Below are 17,455 nucleotides of genomic sequence, written 5' to 3'. Positions count from 1 at the left end.
ACATAAGCTACTGTTTGGTTTATTCTATAGTTGTATGAGCTGTCATCACGGCCAGGTCTGCCTAGCGAATAAACACTTATAATTAGTTTGTCCCTTTGCAAATAGTTAGGTCAGAGATGGAGAAATAATAGTATTATATATAATTTCTTTCTTTCTTGTGGTAAGTAACATAATCAATGAACTTTATATAAAGGATCTAGGTCATATTTTTGAGCTCGAAAATAAGGGGAAAATAACAAAAAATCGAATACAGAAGTGTAAAATTCGAGAGTTACAGGCGGGGGAAAAGATTATATTCCAGTAACTTTTGTTAGGCAGGTCATTAACCCCGTGCATGTTGAACAAGAAAAAGCTTGAATCGAACTTTGAACATTGAAACTGCGAATAGGGTCATGGAGGCTGGATCTAAAGCGTCATTATTGGAAGTATGATCTAAGTAAAGAATTATAAGTTCATCTGATTAATTATGGAGTCGATTAGATGCTAGCTAAACTCATTATTTAGATTAACATTACAACTCTGCATTGGTTTTCGGATGAAGACTTTAAACCAAGATTAATGAAAAACTACCCAATAACTTGACACCACGTAACCATCCATTGCATGTATTGGCTAAATCAAATAAACATATAGATTAAAACAAAAAAAAATTGGTCCCCTCATTGTTGTTTTAAAAAAATGATGGGTATATAATAAATGGACAGACAAGCCAACTAAGAGAAAAGAATTACCAACGTGTGACATGTGAATGAAGCTAATCACAATTAATCAATCATGTTAGGTAATTAAAACAAATCAAGATAAATTTAAAATTTGACTACAGTCAACGAAGGTGAGCTCACGGTTACCATGAGGTTCAATATGAAACCTGTTTCCCATGGGCCATGCTCTGCACGCTTTAATTTTATTCGTGTGAAATTTGTTGTAAATAAACACTATTTAAACTTGGATCAGGGTATGCTTCATAGACTAATATTGCAACTTTAATTTTAATCGATTAAGGAGCTCCTTGGAATCAAAAATGGCTAGTCGTTTTGCAAAAGGTAAGATGGTAACAGTGCTGAGTATTGATGGAGGTGGCGTCAGAGGCATTATTCCTGGCACTCTTCTTTCTTTCCTTGAATCCAAGCTTCAGGTATACCTCAAGCACCAAATTTTCTTTCCTTTTTCTGCTCAGCATCATTATTAATCAACGGCTTAAGTTTGCTTACATGTGGTTGATTTTTGTACTTTGTTAATTAGGAGTTAGATGGAGCAAATGCAAGAATTGCAGATTACTTTGACATTATTGCAGGAACAAGCACCGGTGGGTTGATAGCTACCATGCTTACAGCTCCAAACAAGCAAAACAGACCCATGTACGCAGCAAAGGATATCAACAATTTCTATTTGGAGCATTGCCCCAAGATTTTCCCTCAGAATAGGTGAATTCTAATGGAACTACCATATTCCTTACTGCTTGTATTTGTTACTTATCTTGAGGTTGGTTTATTATCAATTAATTTTAAATTGAATGTTTTAGTATGACGATCTTCTATAAGTATAATAATGATAATAATAATAACAACAAAATTTCAGCTGATTTTCTTCTTTATCTTCGGAAGCAGTCGCCTTAATTTCCTGGCCTCAATGGCAAGTTTCTTCAGAGCAACATCGATGGGACCAAAGTATGATGGCAAGTACCTAAGGTCATTGACAAACCAGTTACTAGAAGACATTACTCTAAAGCAGACACTGACAAATGTGGTTATACCAGCTTTCGACATCAAGCTCCTACAGCCAGTGATCTTCTCTACCGACGATGTACCGACTTAATAGCTTGTCAAACACCTATATGTGTGGAGTTTGATGTGTTACAGTGTTTGTTACACTTGTTTTTCTTTTTGGAAACAGGCGAAGGCAGATGCTTTGAAGAATGCTAGGCTAGCAGATGTCTGCGTCGGCACCTCTGCTGCTCCCACTTTTCTCCCCGCACACTACTTCGAAACTAAGAATGCTGACGGGAAAACCCGCACGTTTGATCTCATTGATGGTGGAGTTGCTGCAAATAATCCTGTCCGTACATTGTTCATTTGGGGATGCTTTATAGATTGAACTTGAACAAATTTAAGAATACAAAAATAAAAACATTTAGATGAGAGCTAGGCCAAGAGTTCAGCATTTCATTTTTTTTTGAGATATTAACCAATGTGTATTCTTTAACCATGAATCTGAATTTGCAGACAATGTTAGCTATAAACCACTTCTCCAAGGAGATCTTGGAGCATGGTACAGAATTTGTGAAAATCGAACCAATGGACAGCAGGAGGATGCTAGTGCTATCACTAGGCACTGGGGAAGCCAAGCATGAAGAGAAGTATAGCGCAGCTGCAGCCTCCAAATGGGGCATGATCGACTGGCTCTATGAAAAAGGGAAAACTCCATTGCTTGACGTCTTTTGGGACGCTAGCTCTGATATAGTTGACTTTCATACCTCCACTCAGTTTCAATGCCTTAACTCCAAGGACAATTATCTCCGTATTCAGGTAACCACGGAAAGCAATGGAATGTAAAGCCATACTTAATTATCAATTAAGAATTTAATCAAAAACTGTATTGAATACTAACTTATCTTCTTGGTGGTTAAACCAGGATGACACATTAACGGGCGATGCAGCATCGGTTGACATTGCAACCGAAGAGAATCTGAAAAAGCTCATTGGAATTGGGACAGAGCTCTTAAAGAAGCGAGTCTCAAGAGTGAATTTGGAGACCGGTAAGTTTGAGGAAGTCGAGGGAGAGCCTACCAATGAAGTAGCTCTTGCCAACTTTGCTAAGAAGCTCTCCGAAGAACGAAAGCTTAGGCTTGCACCATGAATTGAGATTTCAATGTAATACTTCCTCCTATAAAGCTTTGAAGCATTATCTTATCAATTGGTTTGCCAAAATAATAAGGTCACTTGAGCTTAGATCCTGGGGATTGATAGGATTCAAAAGTTCGAGTTGTACCATTCTTCTTTTGTAATTTTAACAAAAATATAAAACATTTTAAGTGATAATTGAAAATTTTTCATAAATGCAACAAATTTAATTAGTAAATATACATTAATATTTGAATTGTGAAATTCAGTAAAAAGGAGAATGTGATGAGACAAGATAAAAATGTTATAACATAAAACTTAATTAATTCGAGATAAATAATAAATAAAATAATGAATACATAATAATTTCATTTGATTGGTTATTTCGTATATAATTTTATATTTTTTTATTTTTAAATATAAATCATTTAATATATCATTCTTTTATAAAAAAAACGATTGATTGTCTCGAAATAGGAATTCAACATGTGATGTGAAGAGGGTGGAGGGCAGATGGCTCTTTAGACCAAATAAATTAGTATTTTCGGTAACTTTAATTTTGTCACGCAGGTCATTGCCTCCCATGCTTATTGGAAAAGCTTATTCCAACTTTAAAGTTAAAAACTACCAATAGAATTTCATGGAGGCTGGCGCTAAAGCATTTATCCGAAGCACGCTTGTTTAGGCGGCTGGCATGCATGTGCCAATATATACTAACTGCATTAGTTATGAGTTCGATACCAACAACCTATTTCATGTTTATTGTTTAACAATATTGATTTTCCCGATGACCAAGCAGGATGAGACATGAAGTAGAATATGCAAACTCTTGTAAACATAATTGAGATTTTGATATACAATGCCGTCCATGTAAAGCTTGGGATTAATAGCTTCCCATTTTGATATAGAATTCTCTTTGAGGGTGGCTGCAATTGCTGACAACCCAAGAACATATCATCTATGCAAAAGAAGAGATAAAACAAATCAAGATACTCTCTCCTTTTATGTTCACAACACATCATCATCATCAATAATTATTGGTTTTAAACCAGAAAGTGTATTATTTAGTGGATACAAGTTATAACAACTCTCTCCTTTCAGCAAGGCAAAGGTGACTATTAACATTAAATAATTACTACTAGCAGCGAGTAGATTAGTTAACTGATTAGAGCAAAGAGGCGGCAGCAAAAGTGATGCATGTGAAGTAGGTAATGATCAACCAAGCAAAACGATGTAAAAAATAAATACAAAAAAAAATTGGACATAAACCAATATTTCTGATGAGTTAATGGTTACTATAATCAGGAAGGAAACATGGATGAGTAATAAAGTGCATGGACCTTACTGTATTCTACCACTTTTTGCTCTAAATATACAGTTTTGATCATCAGTATCAGGTTCAAATAAACTGATAATATCGTTCTCAACAAAAAACTGTGGAATTTTTGAGCAGCTAGCTCTCTTTTGAATCAAAATGGCCAGCAGTTTTGCAAAAAAGAAGATGGTAACAGTTCTGAGTATTGATGGAGGTGGCATCAGAGGCATAATTCCAGGCACTCTTCTTGCCTTCCTTGAATCCAAGCTTCAGGTTTACCTCATCAAACAGAATTTTTTTTCCTTTTATTTTAGCAACATTATCTGTTCATGTTTTCAGTTCTGCATATATATAAATGTATATATATATGTGGTTGATCAATGTGTTAGGAGCTGGATGGACCAAATGCAAGAATTGCGGATTATTTTGACATCGTTGCAGGAACAAGCACAGGTGGGTTGGTAGCCACCATGCTTACAGCTCCCAGCAAGGGAAGCAGACGACAACCCATGTACGCGGCAAAGGACATCAACAATTTCTATCTGGAGCACTCCCCCAAGATTTTCCCTCAGGACAGGTAAAACTCTAATGGAACGAGATATGTCTATTAATAATTCCAGCTATTCTTCAAATTAGCTAACCATCTTTTTTTCATAACTTCAAAAAATGTTATAATTAGCAGCACCAATGCATCGATGGGACCCAAGTATGATGGGCAGTACCTAAGGTCATTGATAAACCAGTTACTCGGAGACATTACTCTCAAACAGACATTGACTGATGTGGTTATACCAACTTTCGACATCAAGCTCCTGCAGCCAGTGATCTTCTCAACCAATGATGTACGAATTAATTATTATTGCCATTAGTTTCTATTATTGTTATTGTTGTTACTATTATTATTAAATCGAACTTTCCTCTAGGCGAAGGTGAATGCTTGGAAGAATGCTAGGCTAGCAGATGCCTGCATCGGAACGTCTGCTGCTCCTACTCTTCTACCAGCACATTACTTTGAAACCAAGGATCATACAAATGGGAAAACCCACACATTTGATCTCATTGATGGAGGAGTTGCTGCAAACAATCCAGTGAGTGCAGATTTATTTAATTTTTCTCACAGAAGCAGGCAAATAGAACCAGGCTAATTATTAGCTAACAAAATTTGTAATAGTTAACAACCATTTAATCTAAATCTGTAGACTCTAGTAGCTATTAGCCACGTTTGGATGGAGATCATGAAGCGAAATGCCGATTTCATAGATATCGAACCGATGGACAGCAAGAGGATGCTTGTGCTGTCACTTGGCACAGGTACCACCCCTATGGATGCACCAAAGTATGACGCAGTTAAGGCTTCCAATTGGAACATGTCGGATTGGATCTTCCACAATGGAAGTACACCACTTCTCGATGCTTGTTTGCATGCAAGCTCTGATATGGTTGATTTTCATGTGTCTGCTCTCTTCCAATGCAGTCATTGCAGTGAAAATTATCTCCGTATTCAGGTATACAAAGGACCCATGTTGGATGGGCAGTATCCATAAGCATGTCCTAACTCCTAAGCAACTGAATACTCATTTAGCATCATTACTGTTCTCCACGTAAAATATAGGATTAATGTTCTTTCATGTTTTTGCCGGTGATTAAACAGGATGATACCTTGACTGGTGATGCATCAACGGCTGACATTGCAACCGAGGAGAATTTGCAGAAACTTGTGGAGATTGGAAAGGAGCTCTTGAAGAAACGAGTTTCAAAGCTGAATTTCGAGACTGGTCAGTTAGAGGAAGTCGAGGGAGCGCATACCAATGAAGAAGTCCTTGCCAACTTTGCTATGAGGCTCCATGAAGAGCAAAACTTTCGGCTTAGGGCCTTGCAAGAAGATTGAGATTTTCCCTAGTATAATGCTGTCTCAAATAATCTTTGGAGTTTTCATTTGTCACTTCATAAAGTTCTTTTCGCTAATTTCTTTTAATGTCAAATCAGAGGAGATTGCAACAAAGAACTAGACTTGACAACTTGGTGATGCAAGTATAACAAGAATCTATCTCTGCCGAATACCATCTAATGTAAAGCCAAAAGAAAGGACATAACAATAGAAAGAAGCCGGTAAAAACAATGCATTCCTAGGACTTTCAAATGACTTCTCATTCCTCTGATTATTTGGTTTGGAAAACGACAGCATTGCCAATTAAAAAAGCTTAGGACCTGCGATGCAGGTAGCAATAAATCAGACTCATAATGCATAAATTTCAGAGAACTCCGGACAGGAGAAATTTCTTTCCTTGATCAATAACAGCAGCGATGGAGTCATTTGATAATGAAAGAACAGAGAACTATTTGGGCCAAGAAGGAGAATCAGACAAAGGAAGCAGCAACACCTTGGTGGCCAAGGTGGCAGAATTAAGGAAGATAAAGGAAAAGCTAAAGAGAGCCAAGGATAAAGCCACAGAATCATGGTTACACTCCAAACCTCTTATCGATGAGCTTGAAATGCTAAAATCAGACCTCGCCACTGCTCAAAATCAATGTACTATTTCTGATCATGTGATTTTGGAGCTTGAATCACAACTTGAGACCATCATCATAGACATCAGATCCAAGAGAGAGGGAGAACTCAAGGCCACGAAGATGGTCAATGAAGTGAACCAAGCTCTGGAACATGTGCGTGAAGAGTTGGAACAGTTGAAGGCAGACAAGGATGAAGAGCACAGAGCAAGATCAAAACTAAAACAAACCTTGCGGCTAAGGAGGCAGACTCTTCGAACGTTGCAACTCACACTTCGAGCCGTGCGAATAGAATCAGAAACTTTTGGGGCATCAGCAGCAGAAGCTCTTCGCTACATCAATCATCCAGAATCAGACAGTTCCCCAGTACAACTAACACAGGAAGACTACTATGCCCTAAAGAGAAGAGCTAAAGAAGAAACAACATTGGCAGATTGGCGGGTTTCTGTAGCCGTGGAACAAAAGGTTACAGCAGAGGCAGGGAAAAACTCAGCTTTAAAAAGACTAAAAGAAACACATCCTGACAAGAGATTAAGGAGGAGAACAGCAGAGGACAAGAAAGTCATAGATGAAGAAACAAAACAAGAGGAGGCAGGACATCAAGACTTGACTAAGCAAGGAGTAGACAAGGTCCTTAACAGAGGATTTGCATTCCCAAAAGCTCGAGCCAAAGCAATTGCTGAGTATAAGCAAGGGAAGCCACAACAGATAAGCAAGTCAAAAAGCAGGAAAAATAAAGAGTCTAAAATGAAAAAGAAAGTATCCATTTTACATCAAATAAAAAAAGTTGTCTTCTGCGCATAAAAAGATTGTTCAGATAAGCTCAAACAGACGTGTAAGCAAAAATACAGTTTCTGCTGGGAATAAATTGTCACATCTGCTTGACCAGAAATCAAAAGGAAGAAAAGACAATTCTGCATTAACATTCATTCAAGTTTGAGAATTTCCTGAAAAGAGATATAGCAGGTTTTTTCCTACACCAAAGCCTGCACAACAGAATAAACTCCATAAGATCATAAGAATGGACATGTATGTACGAGTCCATAGAAAAAAAAAAATTCATACCTGATTTTTCCTAAAGCCAACCACAGACTGTAATGAGAATAACTCCAACGCATTGAATACATGACAATGTAAGCAAAAAAACAAGAAAACCCAAAATTGATCCTTCTAGACAAAAGGCTGTCTACATATCAAATCACGGTTTACTAGACAAAGTGAAACATAGAAAATAAGAAAGCAAATAAAAAACTTGTTCCTGTACCATAATTTTGGCTACGATCTACTGAAACATTCTAGAGTATGCCTTTTTCTCCTGGTCTTGTCTATCAGCAATCTGCAGTAGTTTTACAACTTCAATTACCTCCAGAGATGAAATTAAGGGGAAGTGCAGGGAGGAAAGCATTAAATATTGTGAAATGTTCAATAAAAGAATAGGTGATGATCATCAACCTTCTTCCTTGCAGCTGCAAGCTCTTTCTTTATTCCACCTGAAGGGCAGAAAACATGATATAAGATTTCCACTAAAAGTATATAATTGAATGATTTTGATGAATTAGTACTATGGATAATAGCAAAGACTAATTAAGGGCGATGATGATTTAAAGTAAAGTTCCATACTCACATTATTACTGTATACAGTTTCACCAGGTGACACATTACATTGACCAAATATGAACACCTAGCAAGCCTAATGACCCCCTTCCCAACCTCAAACAGGAAAGGGGAAGGAAGAGAAGGGAGGAGGGAGCAGGGAAGAGGTTTAGCAGCTGATTATTCGGGCCAGACAAATTTGTTAAATTAATGTTGCTATTTCACAAGAGACAAGATTGAACTGACCATCATTTGGCTCTAAGTTCAGTGCCTTTTTAAAGCTCTCAACTGCAGCATCTATGTCATTCAGTGCCATATATGCCTGACGTCAATGAAAAATGCATGTTGTGAAAAAAGCATCCTAGGTAAACATACAATAAACCATTTAATATTTGAACTAATTGCATGTCAATGCAAACAGATAGTAGGCAACTTTAAGCCTAAGAATAAGAAATGATAATCAACCGGGAAAAACACATATCGAACAATTCTGAATTTGTCAAACACTTTATTTTGTTATAAACATGCAAGTTACTCTCTCAAACCAATTAGCAAAATAAGGAAACTACAAAATAGTTATGCTTGAAAAAGCTCCAATACTAGTCAGCCAAGAAATAACACAGCTACAAACTATATTATATACACAACCAGGAAAAAGAAATAGACAAGGCAAAGCAAGCAGTGCCGAAGAATCAGCAAACTTTAGCTTTGAATGTCACACAGATAGTAACTGACCTGGCCTTGGCGAAAAAAGGCTTTCACATTATCTTCTACATCACGAATTGCAAAGTCTGTGTCCAACAGTGCTCCTTTTAAATCACCTAGTTTCAACTTGCAGGCCTAAAGCAGACAACACAGACAGCGGTTATATGAAAGGATCCTAACATCAATAGTGGGAAACAAGTACATATAAGTGGCAACAGATTATTAAAGTAGAGGAATTCCCTACCATCACATACTGTCAAATTAACCACTACAGAGCTGATTCAATGAATGTGAATCTAAACTATGAAAAAGATTGGAATGATCTAAAATTGCCATGCTAGAAGCCTAAACCTATGAATTATCGATGATCTAACATTTTCAAGGAATTCAAAATCTTACAGAACTATTTGTAAATATCTGAGACTTGGTCTTCCGCAAAGAGGAGATCCTCTCTGTGCAATGACAAATTAAAAAAGAGGAAAAAAGTCATCAGAGACACCAAAGGATTCATGGCAATAACATAATGATCATCAAAGAAAGAAACTAAATCATGCACCTTCATCAATGCCCTCCTGCTCCCAGCAGACATCCAAGTAGCGCAAAGCCTTCCAATATTTTCTAAGAGCAATCTTATAGTCTTGCTTCTGTAAGAGGGAACAGGTAGGAATATTTAGTGAGTAACACTATAGCAGTAAATCAAACTTCCAAACAAAAGTAGTCAATAAACGAATGTATAGCAGAAAATGTACCACCAATAAACATTCATAACTCGAAGAGAGCACAAGCCCTAATCATTCATAATAGAGAATATAACATGTGAAATCTATGAAACAGGAAAAAAGAGCATATTATACCGCAGAAAGCCATATGATTAGATCAAATACCTTGTATTGTTCATTTCCAAAAGCTTTAATAGACTCTACTGCCTTCATCCACCAAGAAATTTCATCTGGTTTTTTGTCAAGGTCGGCTGGCCAATCAGGATATATATCACCATCATTAAAAAAGTTAGATATTCCATCATCTTCCCCTTCAGGAATTTCTCCACAATCTGCAATTATAACCTCTTGAGTGGGGTAATCACCATCCTCAGTGGCAACATGCTCGATAGAACGAACAACACCCATTCCTTTTATAACCTTCCCAAAAACCACATGTCTTCCATCAAGATAAGAGGTACGAGTAGTTGTAATAAAGAATTGAGATCCATTGGTGTTAGGCCCCGTATTAGCCATTGATAACATTCCTTTTCTTTCATGTTTTAACTCAAAGTTTTCATCTTCAAATTTCAAGCCATAAATGCATTCTCCTCCAGTTCCATCACCAGCTGATATATCCCCACCTTGTATCATAAAACCTCTGATAATGCGATGAAACCGCACACCCTGTAAATTAATATGGCACTATAATGTTTTTTTTTAAAAAGAACTACATTATTTCTTACAAAGTAATGAAAACTACTTGAAAGTGCATAGTCATATCCAGGTGATTAATTTCTTAAGCGCAGAATTAAAAGAAAAATTCCACATCTCTTAAACATGTCAAATTCTAAGGTGATATTTCTAGGAATGCCTGTGTTCGCATACATGTAGGACGACCCGAGGAAAAGGATTACACAAAGGTAAAGGCAGGGTTGGCAGGAAAAACTCATTGTCTATATGAAAGGAGATGAGGAGTAAGAGTGTGAACAGTGAGTGCATAAGATCATTCAAAGTGAAATTGCAAAAGCAAGAAACCAACCATATCATCTTTAGTTCCCTTTATTCTCAATTTTTTTTCTTTTCACATAGCAAAAGGTTCATATTTTTCTTTCTTTTTTTTTTTTTTTTTGTTAAGCCATGGCAGGTTTCATTGACAAAGGCAAGTTTCATATTTTTCAATTTATGTCTACATGCGTTATCATTAGAAGCAAACTGCATTTAAGAAAAAAAAAAAAGCTGTCTTGCCGCTTACCTTTGCACCATTTTATCAATTTTAAATCAATTCCAGGTTGAAAAAAGAGGCCTGAAGTTAAGAGCCTCTAGATATTCAAACTTTTTACTCTAAAAAACTTGCACTTTATATTATATATTATTCCTTTATAGAACATAATACACTATGTGCAAACAAAACTTTGCACAAAACATGTAACCTCTATCAAATAACCATTTAATAAAATCTAAAACTGCATGCCAACTAAATTTCATAGAATAAACACAAACAAAGGCTCTTACTTTACCCAAAACAACCCCACCCCCTACTTTATCACCCACCAAATTCAAACCAAGAAATTTTAGCATACTTTGACATTCCAGGAAGAAAGAAAAAAGAGTAAACAGTAAACAAGATATACCTCATGCATTTACATATAAACATTAGTGTTTTATGCATATAAGAAAGAGAAAAAGGCAGGACCTTGTAATGCAGGGAAGCAGCAGTGCTAGGTCCAATGCCTTTCTCACCAGTACACAAAGCCCTGAAATTTTCAGCAGTTTTAGGCACAACATCCTTGTACAACTCCACTACTATTCTTCCTTCTAGTTCTCCTCCTATACTTATGTCCAAATAACATCTTGGGTTCACCATTTCCCCCCCTCTCTCTCAACTCTTTACCTGAACCGAAAATAAAAAGAGTAACCCAGAACAACCCTAATCCCACTTTTTATTTTGAACTCAAAGAAAAAGGAAAAGTGGGGGGTGGGGGGTTGTCTTAGTTTCTGGCTTTGCTTGTACGTTTGCCGTGTGGGTTTGTTTTGGCTGCTGAAGTGCTGACCAGTAACCCCTACCTCTGCCGATCCTGCTGCTTTTTGGGTGCCTGTTCAGTGACTGAACGTTTTGGCTGTTTCTTGCGGAGGTGGATGTGATACGGTGTGGTTTGGTGTATGCTATGTTGGAGGTTTGGAACCGTCGGATTTTTGTCTTGTGGAGCTACATTGCATGACAGACGACACGGATTTTGAGGATACGGGTGGCATCATATATTCATATTTAAGAGTGGACATTCTTTTTCAGCCTTGGTCCTTAAGAGAGGATGTTGATGTTGGGGCCTGTCCCTAAGTCAGGATTGGGTTGGCTTTCGAGCCGTACGATATCTTCCTGATGTACTGTGCTAGAGACCGACTGTCCGCTGAGCTTACGGACATGTTTCCTGTCATCCTTCCAAAATTACATTCTCCTCCCCACATACTTTTCTTTTCTTTTTTTTTATCTTTTATTCTTTTGTAATATCATCATAAATAAGGTGACAATTAGGAAAAGCAATTGATAATGCTATTTCCAACTGACTATAGAAATATATATTATATAATTATATAATTACGAAACATCAAATTATTATCTACTATAAGTATAAAATTCACGTTAGTTTCATAAATCTGACATGAATTCTTCAAATATGGATAATTTGAAACAAATAATGATACTTACAAAATAATAGTAATAATAAAAATAGTTATAAGGTCATTCCATTCCTAGCTTTTGTCCCAAGGAACAAAATTGGGGGGATGCACTGCCTGGTGAATAGACAAGACTAAAACTCATGAGGACGTAATTCTACAATGGGAGCAGCAATGCAACTTGCCAATTATTTTCATGTAGTTGAGCAAGGGTGATGAGACTGAACCTAAGGAGGTCCCCACATTACATCCGGAATACATTTACATGTCAAAGCATAAGGTTACATGCAGTTGTTCACATTGATCGGAAAACTGCATTTTCATTCCCTGGCTAAAGTTCACACTTGATGAAAACAGAAAAGTCACTTCCTCTGCTGCCTTCATAGATACAAGTTCCTAGCTGACTAGTTGACCACTTTGCAGTTCTTCCTTATCTCCCCATCTTGTCCTGTCAGCACACCAATGTTGCCCATCTTCACCATTGATGCTCCAAAATCTTTCAGAAACAGGTAAGGGTACTTGCTGTAGTTGAGGACCATTGAAGCAGTTCTATTGTCTGTACCGAGAAGTTGGTCTGACTGCAAAAGACCAGAACTGTTCACAATATTTTTGTAGTAGCTGTTGTCGAATTTGGTGCTGGTGACAGAATCCAAAGGAACCAAGTTGGTGTCTGAATCAACTTGATCTGGACACACGCTTTGAAGACCTTTCAGAAACGATGCGTCAAGTTCTGGATCAGGCTTGCCTGAGCCACCGAAGTTGAAGAGCCTTGACTTGAATGTGAAACATTGAGCAAAGCCAATGGTGTGAGCACCTGTGTTTGGCAATATCAAGATCCAATTTGGTTATTTAATGACATCTAGTTCAAGCCTACTAACTAACTTAAAATACAGGCAATAGCAAGCAAGTTCTTATCTTATGCTAAAGCAGAAAAGATAAGATTGATTGTTCATTTCTCTGTCTCCGGCAGAAGTACAATAGAAGTTGAAACGATATAGGGAGCATACCTGATAGCACAACCACATCCTTTATATCAAGACCCTTTGAATTGAATTTTGCAATGATGCTATCTAAGGACTCAAAAGGTGATGGGAGTTCATTGGCTGCAGTCTTATTTGCTGTTCGTCCATCTCGGCGACCTAAGGGTACCATCCAGTATGACCCACCCGCCTTCGATGAAATATTAACAGAAGAATTAATGACATGATTCACATGAATACATGAAGGATGATCATTATATAAAGTCAAGTATAAAAGCAACAATGAATGATAAATGTTACTTACAAAATAAACAGCATCTCTTGCTGCAAGAGTTAATATGTCAGAACAAGAAACGGTTGATGGGCAAGCTTTCTCCACATTAGCCTTTATATTGTCAATGACCTCATAGCCTCTAGCTGAATTTTGATTAGCTAATGCATTCTTTTCCCCCACAAATGTTGAGCCAATATCGTCAAGTAAGATAGACCCATCACATCCCTGGAGATCAGACAAAGAGTTATGAAAAGGAAACCAGTAAGTGCGCAGACAAATATTGGAAATTCAAGTTATGTGCTAAACCTAGGGCTATGTCCATATTAATGGGACAGTTACTGAGTGCTTGAAATGTCCTAAATGCTGAAGTTTGTTTCTTCTAGGCATTCTTTTCCCTACTATCATTCTGTTCTTATGGTTAGGGGAAGGGATTTGCTTTTATGCAATCCGAAAAGAATAATTAGACATCACATAAAAATAGAGGACAAATTCATTACGTTAACAAAACAATCATGGAAGTGAAGTCGCACGAGAGAGGCTGCCATCCTAGTATCATTAGTAATAGCTGACCAAACTCCATATCTAACGATTCTTGTGAGGTTGGGACAAGTGCTATCATAGTATTTATAATCAAGTTGACAGAACACCAGATGACTCAGGAACAAGATGTAAATCAAGCGAACAAAGGGAAGTTTGCAGGTTTTGTGTTCCATATCTTGAAAGCAAACACTGAAATCAAATGCTAACTAGTTTCGTTGCTCAGCAGTGGAACTAGGAGCCATTTATACACAAGTAACCAAAGGAGAATGCATTGCCCTTTTTGAATCAAGGTCTTCCAGATAGTGGGAGAGCCACTATAGATGTCTCCCTCAATAGGTTCGGTACAATCCCACATATTTTCGTCAGCAATTGGAAAACTAAAATAGCTCTAAGTGGCATGATGATGCATTCCTCTAGAAAAGTTTCATTGCAGACTGCAAATTATACTCTCGAGTTTGACTTAAGTGTCTACATGTGAAGAAAATTGGGGCTGCCAAAATTCAAAGGCATGCGAAGATACCAAAGATAAGTCATAGGCAACAATAATTTTTTTTTCCCATAAACCATATTTATATGCCGAAAGTAGCATCAGCAGTCTTGTAGTGGAAGATACACTCATAGACAGTTTAATGGACTGGTGAAACAGATTATCAATGGACAATTTGCATATCAGCTAGTGCCGTGCAACCAGCAATGGATAAATATTGTTCAGTGTAAGCAGGAACCCCACAACTACAGGGAAAGTGTGAGCTAGGTGGGAGTAGTTAAATGAGTGGGGGACAAGAGGACTTAGTTAACCATTATAAGAGTGGAAAAGAACAAGAATTAAAGATGAAATCGGGAGTGTTATACACCAATTGCTTTCTAAGGCAATTGAGACAAAGGAAGTAATTTCTCTATCTACTACAGAGTTGAATAGTACTTGTTTGCCACTTAATAAGAGGGTTTGTTTCAAAACCTGAACTACCATTATTTTGGATATTTAACCTTGCTATTCTTGATGTATTCTTATGCCTTTGTCATAACCTTCTGATATGGATTCCTCTCAAGCTAAGAACTTCTAAATTTTCTTTGAAGCTCTTAAACTTGTAAGAAATTTCCCTGTGCTTTATAGAGGCCAAGCACCCATTTAAGTGCTAACAAAGAAAAGAGAGAGAGGACCCTTTCTTGGCACAAGTTCTTCTGACCTTGTGCAATAAAAGAAAGAAAGGAACAAGGGCCTCGTGGGAAAGCCTTGCGCCTCAAGCGGATATCCTTGCTCGATGATCTGGACTACATAAATTGTCTGTCTAAATGAACTTACTTTGGTGTAACCTTTCCTTCCTCTGGTTTCTTTTGAGAAACCTTAGCATTTTTCACAAGAAGCCTCGGCCTCTCCACATTCAAGAAAAAGGTGGCTCTATGGAAATAGCTAGCATAGCCTTGTACTCGAAAAGTTTAGTGGTTTTCAGTTGAATAAAAAGAATTAGTCCATAATTAGTGACCCTTTCTATTTATGAGACAGTTTTCTACCATTTTTCATTTTGTTGTCCTTTCATTACAAAACTCTGTTTGTCACCATTCACTTTGTAAGTTTTGAGATGGTCTGGCGAAACGTGAGCAGACAGGACCAATGGCTAACCTACTCAAGGTTGCTCTGAAAGGTTTCCAATTACCAACCCAAACTACTTCTATATAAAGATGTTACTACCCTCTTTCGAGCAAAAAGAGGGGGAAAAAAGGGTTACCAATCCTCAGTATATTAGGGACAACCGGACAAAAGAATGTCTGTAAATTTGATGAGCATAACGACTAGCACGGCTGAAACTGTTAATTTTGTTAGGATTTTATAAAACTTTCAGATCTTCCTGACCAGAAGTTCACCAGCTTTTAATATTCAATAGTGAATTGTAGGGGCAAGCCAAGAGCTCAAGGTTTCTCCACTCAATCTGATACGTCACATTTGTTGAGTTCAATTTGCAAAAGAAAAACCCTTGCTCTAGTTTGCTTACACTTCAATGATCAATTAATTTATCCCAAGTTGCATTCAACTTTTGGCCACAAACAATGCTCCTTGACATTAACCATTAATACCTCTCTATTTTATTTTTTCTCCTTTATATAGCTTGGACAAAGGAGCGTGGCTACCACTAGCTAGCCCATGTCCACGACAATCTAGTTTCGCTCTCTTAAAAATTTCCATTATTTATTTCGTCCCCAGAATTCTGTATGCATTGCCCTGTGGATGGCTGTTAAATTGTGAACACCGGCCTGCATAGAGAAACCTTGGCCTTTGTATGGGACGAGAATAAAGGATCAAGATCTCTTTCTCTAACCCCACAAATAACAAGCAATCTAAGTGGTAAAGCAACAGGCAGTCAGTAGTCAGGAACTGGGCTGCTAAAAGATACCTTTTAAATTTGAAACAAGGTCAACAAATCAACTCGTTGCTGCTAATCAAATAGTTTAATTCCTAAGAGTCATCTTCCGCCTACCAAGCTTGATGACCACCAAATCTAGTGGCTTTACACGCACCGATTTGGAGCTTGCAAGGATCAGATTGAGCCAAAAGCACTTCAAAAGCTACTTTATTGACTTAATTATAAAGTGGTAAAGAAGAAGAGAAAAAGAAAAGAATCCAAAAGGGTATGAAACGAAAGAAACATGACCACAACATTGTAATAATACAAGTACTACTTCCTTTCTAAAGCAATATCCATTGTTCTTTCTCTTTCAGTCAAGAAAGGCTAGAATTATAGTGACATAGAGATGGTTATTTTCCTTTCTAAACTCTAACAAAGATTGAAACAGCACAAGTAATCGAAGCAGGTCTCCGTGCAGTCATAGCAGCAAGAACAACTGCACCCTCAATAACACCCAAAAAACCGAATTAAACAAACTATATATACCAAAGTCTTTGGGGGGAAAAAAAAGGCAAAAGAGAAAAAGGGTACATACCATTCATCAACAGCTTTGTCTTGTTCATCTTCTTCAACCTGGAAATTATTGGTTGAAGTCTCTATGGATTGTGTCGCAGGTGCTTCCATTTTTGCTTGTCTGCTAAAGCTCTTTTGAGAAGATGGTTTTGTCTGGTTGTGTTTTTTGAGAGTTCTTGGTCTTTATGGGACAAACTGAAAGAGAAACGTGGATGGAAGAGGGATAATGTGCGTTTACTTGTTCACGTGAACGCAATTCAGTTTAGTGGAAAGAGAAGTATGAAAGTGATACCATCATTACTCTTTTAAATTTCCTTCCTCATTTTTATTGATTTTAATTAAAGACTTAAATTGACTAAATGATGACTGGGAAAGTACTGTGAAGGCGGCTTCAATCGTAGATCTAAACCA

The 17,455-nt window shown here is 37.3% G+C and overlaps 5 protein-coding genes and 1 long non-coding RNA gene across 9 annotated transcripts; 3 read left to right on the top strand and 3 right to left on the bottom strand.

The window, feature by feature from the left end:
- Positions 1,022-2,856, top strand: LOC18611086 (patatin-like protein 1). Its single transcript, XM_018121051.1, has 6 exons — positions 1,022-1,135; positions 1,243-1,424; positions 1,608-1,803; positions 1,894-2,055; positions 2,223-2,525; positions 2,632-2,856. Exons 1-6 carry the CDS (start codon positions 1,022-1,024, stop codon positions 2,854-2,856), a joined length of 1,182 nt encoding a protein of 393 aa, XP_017976540.1.
- Positions 4,315-6,043, top strand: LOC18611085 (patatin-like protein 1). Its single transcript, XM_018116750.1, has 6 exons — positions 4,315-4,428; positions 4,545-4,732; positions 4,838-4,997; positions 5,079-5,243; positions 5,355-5,660; positions 5,807-6,043. The coding sequence occupies exons 1-6, from the start codon at positions 4,315-4,317 to the stop codon at positions 6,041-6,043; spliced, it is 1,170 nt and encodes a 389-aa protein (XP_017972239.1).
- Positions 6,460-7,603, top strand: LOC18611084. Its single transcript, XM_018116743.1, has 2 exons — positions 6,460-7,422; positions 7,553-7,603. Exons 1-2 carry the CDS (start codon positions 6,460-6,462, stop codon positions 7,601-7,603), a joined length of 1,014 nt encoding a protein of 337 aa, XP_017972232.1.
- Positions 7,412-11,903, bottom strand: LOC18611083 (peptidyl-prolyl cis-trans isomerase CYP40). Of its 4 annotated transcripts, none has more exons than XR_001926186.1 (9): positions 11,356-11,901; positions 9,846-10,346; positions 9,518-9,605; positions 9,361-9,413; positions 8,992-9,096; positions 8,503-8,578; positions 8,116-8,153; positions 7,729-7,999; positions 7,412-7,649 (listed from the first exon to the last, which is right to left on the bottom strand). XR_001926186.1 is itself a non-coding variant. In XM_007047119.2 (9 exons), exons 1-8 carry the CDS (start codon positions 11,524-11,526, stop codon positions 7,946-7,948), a joined length of 1,086 nt encoding a protein of 361 aa, XP_007047181.1. In that variant the 5' UTR covers positions 11,527-11,902; the 3' UTR covers positions 7,412-7,649; positions 7,928-7,945. The 4 variants fall into 4 exon arrangements, 3 of the variants coding, with proteins under 3 accessions (XP_007047181.1, XP_017969314.1, XP_007047184.1); XM_007047119.2 differs by having other exon boundaries at positions 7,928-7,999; positions 11,356-11,902; XM_018113825.1 differs by having other exon boundaries at positions 7,412-7,999.
- LOC18611081 (peroxidase 10) lies at positions 12,366-14,352 on the bottom strand. The gene is made up of 4 exons (XM_007047113.2): positions 14,087-14,352; positions 13,620-13,814; positions 13,343-13,505; positions 12,366-13,149 (listed from the first exon to the last, which is right to left on the bottom strand). The coding sequence occupies exons 1-4, from the start codon at positions 14,300-14,302 to the stop codon at positions 12,740-12,742; spliced, it is 984 nt and encodes a 327-aa protein (XP_007047175.2). The 5' UTR covers positions 14,303-14,352; the 3' UTR covers positions 12,366-12,739.
- Positions 16,669-17,370, bottom strand: LOC18611082. The gene is made up of 2 exons (XR_001927698.1): positions 17,067-17,370; positions 16,669-16,967 (listed from the first exon to the last, which is right to left on the bottom strand). It is a non-coding gene; the product is annotated as an uncharacterized LOC18611082 (long non-coding RNA).

Source organism: Theobroma cacao, chromosome 1 (genome assembly GCF_000208745.1).
Source record: "Theobroma cacao cultivar B97-61/B2 chromosome 1, Criollo_cocoa_genome_V2, whole genome shotgun sequence".
NCBI classification, from domain to species: Eukaryota; Viridiplantae; Streptophyta; class Magnoliopsida; order Malvales; family Malvaceae; genus Theobroma; species Theobroma cacao.
This window is presented reverse-complemented; position numbering and strand designations above follow the sequence as displayed.

What these genes read in the sequence shown, in the direction of transcription:
- LOC18611086 (XM_018121051.1), top strand. Translation starts at nt 1,022, where the DNA reads ATGGCTAGTCGTTTTGCAAAAGGTAAGATGGTAACAGTGCTGAGTATT. An exon ending in TCCTTGAATCCAAGCTTCAG is followed by an intron (nt 1,136 to 1,242) that starts GTATACCTCAAG and finishes TTTGTTAATTAG; the next exon opens with GAGTTAGATGGAGCAAATGC. An exon ending in TGATCTTCTCTACCGACGAT is followed by an intron (nt 1,804 to 1,893) that starts GTACCGACTTAA and finishes TTTTGGAAACAG; the next exon opens with GCGAAGGCAGATGCTTTGAA.
- LOC18611085 (XM_018116750.1), top strand. Translation starts at nt 4,315, where the DNA reads ATGGCCAGCAGTTTTGCAAAAAAGAAGATGGTAACAGTTCTGAGTATT. An exon ending in TCCTTGAATCCAAGCTTCAG is followed by an intron (nt 4,429 to 4,544) that starts GTTTACCTCATC and finishes TCAATGTGTTAG; the next exon opens with GAGCTGGATGGACCAAATGC. An exon ending in TGATCTTCTCAACCAATGAT is followed by an intron (nt 4,998 to 5,078) that starts GTACGAATTAAT and finishes ACTTTCCTCTAG; the next exon opens with GCGAAGGTGAATGCTTGGAA.
- LOC18611084 (XM_018116743.1), top strand. Translation starts at nt 6,460, where the DNA reads ATGGAGTCATTTGATAATGAAAGAACAGAGAACTATTTGGGCCAAGAA. An exon ending in AGTCTAAAATGAAAAAGAAA is followed by an intron (nt 7,423 to 7,552) that starts GTATCCATTTTA and finishes CTGCTTGACCAG; the next exon opens with AAATCAAAAGGAAGAAAAGA.
- LOC18611083 (XM_007047119.2), bottom strand. Translation starts at nt 11,526, where the DNA reads ATGGTGAACCCAAGATGTTATTTGGACATAAGTATAGGAGGAGAACTA. An exon ending in AGATATTTACAAATAGTTCT is followed by an intron (nt 9,097 to 9,360) that starts GTAAGATTTTGA and finishes TGTCTGCTTTAG; the next exon opens with GCCTGCAAGTTGAAACTAGG. An exon ending in TTGCAGCTGCAAGGAAGAAG is followed by an intron (nt 8,000 to 8,115) that starts GTTGATGATCAT and finishes AAACTACTGCAG; the next exon opens with ATTGCTGATAGACAAGACCA.
- LOC18611081 (XM_007047113.2), bottom strand. Translation starts at nt 14,302, where the DNA reads ATGGAACACAAAACCTGCAAACTTCCCTTTGTTCGCTTGATTTACATC. An exon ending in CAAGAGATGCTGTTTATTTT is followed by an intron (nt 13,506 to 13,619) that starts GTAAGTAACATT and finishes ATTTCATCGAAG; the next exon opens with GCGGGTGGGTCATACTGGAT. An exon ending in GGATGTGGTTGTGCTATCAG is followed by an intron (nt 13,150 to 13,342) that starts GTATGCTCCCTA and finishes TGCCAAACACAG; the next exon opens with GTGCTCACACCATTGGCTTT.